The sequence below is a fragment of the Penaeus japonicus genome, unplaced genomic scaffold (genome assembly GCF_977035675.1).
Source record: "Penaeus japonicus unplaced genomic scaffold, GWHDUDI00000001_assembly GWHDUDI00000020, whole genome shotgun sequence".
In the NCBI taxonomy this organism is placed as follows: domain Eukaryota; kingdom Metazoa; phylum Arthropoda; class Malacostraca; order Decapoda; family Penaeidae; genus Penaeus; species Penaeus japonicus.
Window position 1 is genome coordinate 35,400,499 of NW_028234422.1, and position 10,000 is coordinate 35,410,498.

A 10,000-nucleotide genomic window follows, 5' to 3' on the forward strand; every position below is an offset into this window, starting at 1 on the left:
CTTTGATTTAAGACTTAAAGAAAAATCAAAAAAAGAAAAAGACAGGCGGAGAAGGGAGGAAGAGAGAGCGGGGCGGAGGAGACGGCAAGGCGGCGTAGGGGGCCAGGAGGGCGGAGAAAGTAAGGAGAGAGAGTGGGAAAGGGAGGGGGGGGAGGTTGGAAGGACAGCGGCAAAGATAACCTCTTTAATAAAGTGAAGATGTAATTATAGATAATTAACAAATGAAGTAATATGTTAGATTTTAAAGGAATACCGGGCAAGAGTATAAGAAGAGGGTAATGGATTTCTGTGTGTACATTTATTTTTATATATATATATATATATATATATATATATATATATATATATAAAATTTTTATTATTTTTTTTTAATTTTTTAAGAATTTTCAAAATTTTTATTTTTAAATTTTATTTAAAAATTTTATATATATAATATATATATATATATATTATATTATATACAATATATATATATATATATATATAATATATATATATATATTCATTATATATATATAATATTATATTATTATATACATATATATTATATAATATATATATATATATATATTATATATATAATATTTATACATATAATATATATATATATAAATATATATATATATATTATATTATATACATATATATATATATATTATTATATATATATATATTTATAAATATATATATATATATATATATATATATAATATATATATCAATAAAGATATATGTATATGTATGTATGTATGTATGTATACACACATTCCAGATATATACACAAATAGATGAAATGATATTTTCAGTCAGTCTGCCCTACAATAGTTCCAATTGATAGTACAGCTGTTTGTGAAAGATCTTCAATGGTCTTTACTGAAGCAGTCCAGGGACATTAAGTTGCTGTAGAAATATTGTTAGGCTGTTAGACATGAAAATCTTGTATCTTGGTTACCAATTTCACTTACCTTTTTTCGTGTTAAGGCCTTTGATTTACACTAAATTGAAAAGCAGTGCTACCACCCTTAAGAACAGCAGCAGGAAACCGTCCTGAGGAGCAAGCATCATAAAATTAAGATGTTCTTTCAGTAGCTTTGATTGTCAGCTTATAGGTATCATGAGGGATCCAACCAGATGCACTAAAAATGAGTGAAATATACACAATTCACTAACTGATGTGGTTTTCAATTGTATCTTTACCCAGGCAAAATAAGACTTGCTTTTTGTTGAAGTGGAACTTGATTTTGCAGAAGTACAAAATGTGTTAAAACTTATGGGTGACAGAACAAACCATGTATACAGCTTCAGACCTAGTATCTATATATACAAAAAAAATCTGAGAACTTGTATTCAGATACTGTCATGTTGATAGATGCAAGTTATCTGGCACCTGAGGGTTTGCTGTAAATTTTCTGTGGATATGAAAAGATATAAAGAGGGGCGCCATCACAAATCTGAATTTGATTGCTTTGAAGTGTTGCTAATCAAGTGCTTGGAAGCTCATGGCCAAGCTGTTAAGGGTTTCTCTCTTGCTAATATTGTAATCGGTTTGTGAGATCTATGTTGGTGTAAATGTGGAAGACCTTTGTGCAGCAAGATGCTGGCAACAACAACATATTGTTGCTTTGTTTGTACCCTTTGCACCTTAACCTAAAGTTAATAACATACACTTGGTTGATGTGATGGCAAATGTTACAGAACAATTCATAATACTGTATGGCTGCTTTTTTCTTTATCTAATTGCTGAACAGGGTCAAAGTGAGGTGTTTGCTGTGGTAGACATAATTGTTTGTGTGCTTTTATTTTTTTTCTTTCTTTATCAATACTCTTTGGTCAGATTCAGAATGAAATTGAATATTATGTTCAATAATCACAAAACAATACATTCATTCCAAAAATATGTTGAGATTGCATAACCTGTATTGTAATCTGTAGATAGCAATATTCATGTCTAGGAAGGGGGTAAACTAGTAACTTTAGTGCAGTTGAATTGTTTGCTATGGTGGTCTGCACCTAATGACGTGTGTGGCATTTGACTGCTGGTGTAGAGGTAACACCACCAGAGTCACAGTGCCTCACTCCTCATTTAGTATGTGGTAGTGAGTACTGCACATTGTTGTTGGGGATAATTAGATGTCACGCAAGTGGCTGTTGTAGTTATACAGTAACTAAGTGTCTGATAAGTCAACTTTGTATATATATGTATATGGTAGGTGACTGAATTCATAGTGTGTTGATGCATTTGTAATGGGTGACTCAAATGTTCAGCATGTCTATACAACAGATTTTGATTTCACTACATTGTTTTTATGTGTCAGGGTCCTTCAAGATTTTTTTCTCTCATTTTTGTTACATGCTTTAGTAATTTGTGTTTGTCAGTTAACTTAAGAAGACAATATACTCACGTCATCTCATAGGGCCTCAGTCTTTGTTAATTACTCTTCGTGGATGTTGATATTTCAGAGTTTATATAATGGCTTACACATGTTTGCTAGAATGTATGTAACTTTGTGTTATTGGTAATTGCTATCAGTTGTATGATATATGTGAATTATAGTTGAGGAATGTAATGATTTTATGCACCCAAAATTGTAAACATTGTTTGTCAGATAAAAGTGTGGAAAAGATGTCAGTAATAAATATTTAATGCATAAAAGACATGGATTTTATAGACTAAAAAAAGATAAAATCTAAAGAATATCCTAGCCTTACCGCTATCATGTAAAAAATGTTCAGTAATGGCTGTTCCTGCTACAGTTGTGTCACACTATGCCTTGTTTCTTGCAATAGTAGAGAGAGTAAATGATCAACTATAATCTTCTGTCAAGACAGTATTGAGGTTAATAATTTGCTTTATGAATGAAGGACACTAGGATGGCAAATGGGACATCACTGTAGTTATATCTGTAGCATCTGTCTCTTCACCGATAATTCATTGATAGGGTGTCTTCCCAAAGAGCCGCAGTACCTTGCTGATATTGCAGGCCTGTGTGCTGAGGGAGACCTCCATCAGATGCAATAATATAAGCATGTAGGCTCTTTTAGTATCCGGTCAGTGTCTTTTCTTGTGTGTGAGTAGTTCTTGATTCCTGTGGTACCTTGTTCTGATTGTTATGAAAATGATTATATTTGGATTAGAGTGGAGAAGAAGAAACAACAAAAAAATAGGCAAAGACTGACATCTCTCTGTAGGATAATTATGGGTCCCTAGTCAGGTTGTGGGAGATGTTGGGAGAAAGTATTACCATGATTACTTGCAAGAACATTTATTCAAAGCTACTGTATTTTTCTCTTCAGGAAATTTATACTTTTAATTGATTTGAGAAAACGGTATATGTATAAAAATTACGTTGTAAAGGGTGCTTGATGCACAAGCTGCCAGCTCTGTTCATCTGGTGCATAACATTTACTCAAAGTGTCTGGAGGCTTCTACCTCAGTCTTGCCAGATCAGAATCAACACATTTATTATTTTCTTGATTGATGGCCTTATTGTGCATGTATAGGGGTATCATGTTTAACCCTCTGTACCTTTGACTGTTGATGATTTTCCTCAACCTGAGGACTTGTTATTTGCACCCAACTCTCCTGAGTAGCTGGCAGAATGGTGTAATTGTCCTTGTTACTGTCTGCTATCTTCCTGTTAAAACCAAGCCAATGTAAAATAAAGGACTTAAATTGAATTGGATTCTATTATTTGATGACAAGAAAAAGATCCTTCTGAAATTAATTTTCCCCTGAGTTTTCTTTTATTACTCACATCTCTTGTGTGATATGTTTTGTAGTGTGATATATTTTTAGCTTTCTAATCCTAGCCATCCACAAGGCTCAGCAAAGATAAGTAATATTGAGTTTTGTTGGTTTCATTCTGCATTTAGTGTAAGATGAATGGTAATTAATTTTTCAAGTATTTCCAGTAAGAAGGTAATCTTAATCTAAGTGAAAGAGAAATGTAGAATAGACTTTGAAATATCAGATTAGAAAATACAGTAAGTTTAAGTGATTTTAATTCATCCATCATTTTTACTCAGGAATTTATTAAGCTTAAGATATTTCAATTCATCTCTCATGTTAAATATGTACCATGAAGAATTTCAAGAACTCTCTCTTTTTGCAGACGGCCAGTTCCAATCATACCTCCAAGACTACCAGACCGACCCCAGCTGCCCCAGCGCCCTCAGTAAGGAGCACAGTGGATGAAAACGAAGCCAGTAGTAACTTTGTCTCTTGCTTTAATGCATAATTCCCACCATGATGTAGGGCCTGACAAGGTCATGGTGCTACACCAATTAACAACAGACAACTGACAGTATGGACTCTGGCAGTTTGAGAGGTTTGAAAATCCTCAAAAGATGCATGTGTAGGTGACTAGGAAACTATTTATTTATATGGAAAGAGGAAGACTGAAGAAAGGTACTTTGAAGTGCTTTCTTTGTCATTGAAAGTTGTGATTGCAAATTGCTCACAAATGGCATGATGATATTGTTATGTCTGTGTAGATTTGTTAAATGTTTATCATTGTGAATTATAATACGTACATCATATATGGATAATATTTATTGCTGAGGCTTTTACTCCTTGCCAATTTTTATCTGTTATTAATGCTATTATGATTAAAGTGAGCAATTTGATTTTCATAGTCTTTGTTGTTGATGTAAACTCTGTAAGATGTAGCAGCAACTCTACTCCCTTAACAGAGTGGTGCTTTACTGAAAAGTATATATTTTCTTTTCGAAGGATATGATGATATTGGAAACAAAGCTGAAAGGACCTTAAACCTCAGAGCATTGCCAAAGGACACATATAATTTGTGTATATATATATTGCATTATTCTGGTAATACTATTAAACGTACCAGAAATTATAGTGAAAAAAAAAATCTATGAAATACACACAGACTAAGAAAAAATGTTCAGAAATATTGGGCCTGAATTACAAAGGTTCTCTATGTAGTTTGACATTTGCATTCTTTGATAGTAGGATTATATTATTCATATAGCAACGTTATTCATTTTGCATGACATTTCCTCCCATGTGTAATGTTTCCTTCACCGTAACAGTGTCACATTAGGCCAGAGGTACTGACCCTTGTGACTGTCTGCATTTATTATCAAGTATTTGATCTTGATATTGTTTAATTTAGAAAACAGAGTGTGGAGCATTTTGAGGATAGGCTGGATTGTCATTGCATTGCATCTGCCGAAAATGGTAGAAGAGCCATATTATCTGGTCATCATGGAACTTTTGTAACAAAGAGATTATCTGCTCAGTAATAATTAGCAGCACACGTTTCTAATTGAAATCATGCATGTAAGCACATTTTGATACATATTGGTTTGAAAGAAGATATTCCATAAACCTAGTGGTGTTATAATGAAGATCCATCACAACTAAACATTCTGTGATATACTGGTTAAGGGTCTTAATCAAAGATTACCCTTGATATCTTTCAAGCTATTAAACAATATGTAATAATAATGAACAGTTTACAAATATTAGATTAACAATTTGTGTGTATCCAAATCAGTAAGTAAGTTCACTTCCTCTCTTCAAAACACACACACACTATACACGGTAATGCATACTCACTCACACTTACCCCCATACTTACGCTCACACTTGTGCTCACACTTGTTCACACTTGTGCCCACACTTGTGCCCACACTTGTGCTCACACAGTGATCACACTTGTGCTTATACTATTGCCCATACTTGTGCCCACACTTGCACTCACATACTTACTCTTACACACACTCACTCACTCACTCACCCACTCACTAACACACACACACAACACTACACACACACACTTCACCCTCAACATCACACTCACTCTCTCTATCACTCACTCTCCTCATCTCAATCACGTCACTCACTTATCACACACACTCACACTCACACACACTCACACTCCACTGCACTCACTTGCGACACTCATTCACTTCATAGTGACATACTACCAGACATACAACACATAGCACATGAGCATACACAGCATACACATAAAACATACACACACTTCTACACACATACACATGGTCGCGCCACACACAAAACATGCAAACTCCACGTCACATACACACATACACACACACCCTTACACACACACAAACACACACAGCACACACACACACACACACACACACACACACTCACCCACACGACACACAATTTAGCTATATATTAGTATATAGAGTATATATATATAATAAATATATATATATATAATATATATATATACACACATGTATATGTATATGTATATGTAATATTTTTATGTTTTATGGTTATGTTTATGTTTATGTTTATGTGTATAGTCTAGGTAATGTATATGTATATGTATATGTATATGTCAAGGTATATGCATATGTAATGTTATGTAAGTATATGTATAGTGTAAAATGTATATGTATATGTATATGTATACTGTATATTATAGTTATATGTATATGTATATGTATTTGTACACACATGTAAGGTAAATGTTATATGTATATGTTTATGTTATGTTATGGTATGTTTATGTTTATGTTATGTATAGTATATGTATATGTATATTATATGTTAAATGTATATGTATATGTATATTTAGTAATGTATATGTATATGTAAATTTATATGTACATTGTATAATGTATATGTATATGAAGATGTAAATGTATATTATATGTATATGTAAGTATATGTATCTATAGATATATATGATATATGGTATATATTAATATACGTGTGCTATGTATGGAGATATGTATAGTCTCATATCTATGAATAGGATATACATACAATATGTTACAGAGGCAAATTAAGATATATTGTAAATTTGTTGAGCGGCTTGAACATTCTGCATTCAAGCAATATTGTATATATGTATATTAAGAAGTTACCAAATGTTTAAGCCATTGAACTGATTTTGAGATTGTCCTGTTCATTGAATTTCCTTTTAGTTTTTTTTTTTTCTAGTTTTATTAGGCTGAAGCTAGTCATATACTTTTGAAATTTAGTTTCAGTCTTGAATAGTAGAATTTTCATTCTCTTTTTCACCCCTTAAATATTATTTTATTGTGTGAGAATATGCCTGAAATTTGATTCATGTTTATTATATTGGGTGACTTGACCCAATACTTGATGTATTCAAAATAATTAGGTTATTTTATTATACCTTTTTTCATTGATAATATCATTATTTGTTTTGTCATTTTTATTCCAGTATTATTTATTTATTATTATTTTTATGTGCTTGTCATGAGAGTGAAGGTTATTGCTTGTCTTCTTGTCATTGAGAGGTTATGGTTCAGTAATTGTTAACCTGTGGAAAAAGTGTGTTCGAATTAACATGAGTGAAATGATTTGAAGCTGGTGGGATACTGAATATGGAATTTATTATATAATATTTTATCATTTCATTTACCTTTCTACGCTGCTCTCAGTTTGGACTTTTGACTATTTACTAATACGAAGCAGATATACCTCATCTACAAAATGCAAATGTGAATTATTAAGTACATTTGTAACAAGCCTTCCTTGCTGTCTGTTTTCACACATTCAGAACCCAAGCATGACACTAGACAATATTAATTTCTCAAGGAACTAGTCTTTTGATGCATCAGTCTATAACAGAGTCCTGTCTTGGAGGTTCAGGTGTGTCTTAGCAGTGAATCAAAGAGCCTTATGCTTATTGCACTTCATCAGCATTGAGATATATTTCAGTCATGTCCATCAAAGATACAGATTTTATTTAACATTCCATTCTCTTCTGTCACATGGCCAGCCAGCTATCATTCCACTTGCAAGCTGAGTCATCACTCATCGTCATCACCATTGTATTGTGATAAGTTATTGTACCTTGATAAGTTACCCCTGTGTTCGGTTTCATGTGTTGACACTAAAATGAAGACTTGCCTGTGTTCCTGCACTTACAGATTACTTTGGATGAAAAATGTTATTGTACATTGCATAACACTAGTCAAGCTTTGATTTTAGCAATATTAAAGTGTAAACAGTATATAGGTATTCAAGTGATTTGAATTGATATCTTCACTAATGTGAAAGCCTGATTTCAGAAAGCAGTATCTCATATATGCAATTCAATTTGAGTTATAGTTTTTATGGTTGATATGAATATGGTAACTCATTATCTCTCTCTCTCTCTCTCTCTCTCTCTCTCTCTCTCTCTCTCTCTCTCTCTCTCTCTCTCTCTCTCTCTCTCTTGTTCTCTCTCTTTCTCTCTCTTTCTCTCTCATTCTCTCGTCTCTCTCTCTCTCTCTCCTCTCTCTCTCTCTCTCTCTCTCTCTCTCTCTCTCTCTCTCTCTCTCTCTCTCTCTCTCTCTCTCTCTCTCTCTCTCTCTCTCTCTCTCTCTCTCTCTCTCTCTCTCTCTCTCTCTCTCTCTATCTCTCTCTCTCTCTCTCACTGTCTTTCTTCCTCCCTCTTTCACTCCCTCTTTTTTTTGCTCTCCTTCCTTTTCCCATCCTTCCGCATTTTGTATGATGTCCAGTGACTGGAAATAAAGTGAAATGTAAATTATTTTGGAAGTAATATTTTTGTACCTGTAAATAAAAAGAATGATAAAATTGACAATGAAGGTAAAATTTGTATCAAGAAAACTTGTTTTTACAATTTTACATGCAAGATAAAGTTAGAAGGAGGAAAGATATTAATAGAAAGCAAAGGATTTCTAAGCACAGATGAAAATTCTTGATTTTAGACTTAGAATACAATAAACAAGTAGTACAAGAATAAGCCATAATTCATTTTAGTATATTTTGCATGATGGTGCTTCTTCCTGAAGTAAGGTAAGCAACAAGTTGTAGATTGAGGTTGGTTAATTTATCCTGCATATTGATGAATGAGTGAAGCAAGCAAAGTGATGCACATAAAAAAAAGAAGATAATGCTACAGGTTACTTCATTGGTTCGTTTTATCCATGAACCTAAAATGAGCAGAATAACAGGTGGATTGGTGTGAAGGGCCATTCTACTGTGAGCTGAATAGTATGCTACCTCTTATGTTTTTGCCTCACCTCCTCACAGAGTTTGGTGGTGCTGTTTTTGCTACCTTTTCTTAAAATTTTAGTCCTAAAATTTTCCTCAGATTGCCTGAGTAGTTGGGTAATGCAAGGCAAGTCAGCCTCATTGGTACTTGTCTCTTTCAGCAGAGAGTCATAATTTTAAAGTCAAACAAGTTAGTTTTTAGAAATTGAGTTAGTTTATATTTTATTTGACTGTATTGTGACCTCAGTGTAGAACTGTACATGTAAACTATACCTGGACACTTAGTCAGGAAGAAAAGCCATGTCTTGATTTTTTATCTGGTGAATATAGTGATGTTGAGACAAACTGCAATCTAAAGTCAATAATATCTCCATTTTTTCTTGCTTCATCTATTCTTATCTCCCTCTTGCACAAACACACAACTCTCTCACTTACACACACACACAACTCTCTCACTTACACGCACACGCACACGCACACGCACACGCACACGCACACGCACACGCACACGCACACGCACACGCACACACACACACACACACACACATACATACATACACACACATACATACTTGGTCTCATTCACTCATGCATACTCAACACACACACTCACACTCACACCTACACACACTCTCACACTCACACTCACACACACACAGACACACACACTCACACACACACACACTCACACTCACACTCACACTCACACTCACACTCACACCTACACTCACACCCACACACACACACACACACACACACACACACACACACACACACACACACACACACACACACACACACACACACACACACACACACACACACACACATCTGAAATATATTGTTTTAGCCAAATTTAGTAATTTATCTTGTTATATTGTAATTATCACATGAGAAAAAATCATTGTTGAATGACTATTTTGGATATCATCGCAGGTTAAAATTAAAAATGATTAGTGCAATCTTTGTATTATAACACATTATTAATAGCAATGTAGTGATGAATGCGGTAGATGA

At 33.6% G+C, this 10,000-nt stretch overlaps 1 protein-coding gene across 3 annotated transcripts in view; it reads left to right on the forward strand.

Annotated features, from left to right (window-relative positions):
- shi (dynamin-1 shibire) overlaps nt 1-4,874 on the forward strand; it is a 112,491-nt gene extending 107,617 nt beyond the window's left edge. For all 3 annotated transcript variants that reach the window (XM_086548365.1, XM_086548366.1, XM_086548368.1), the window contains one exon: nt 4,113-4,874. In XM_086548365.1, coding sequence (XP_086404491.1) covers nt 4,113-4,179 — 67 coding nt within the window. In that variant the 3' untranslated portion in view covers nt 4,180-4,874. The remainder of the gene's footprint in view (nt 1-4,112) is intronic.
- The last annotated feature ends 5,126 nt before the right edge of the window (nt 4,875-10,000 follow it).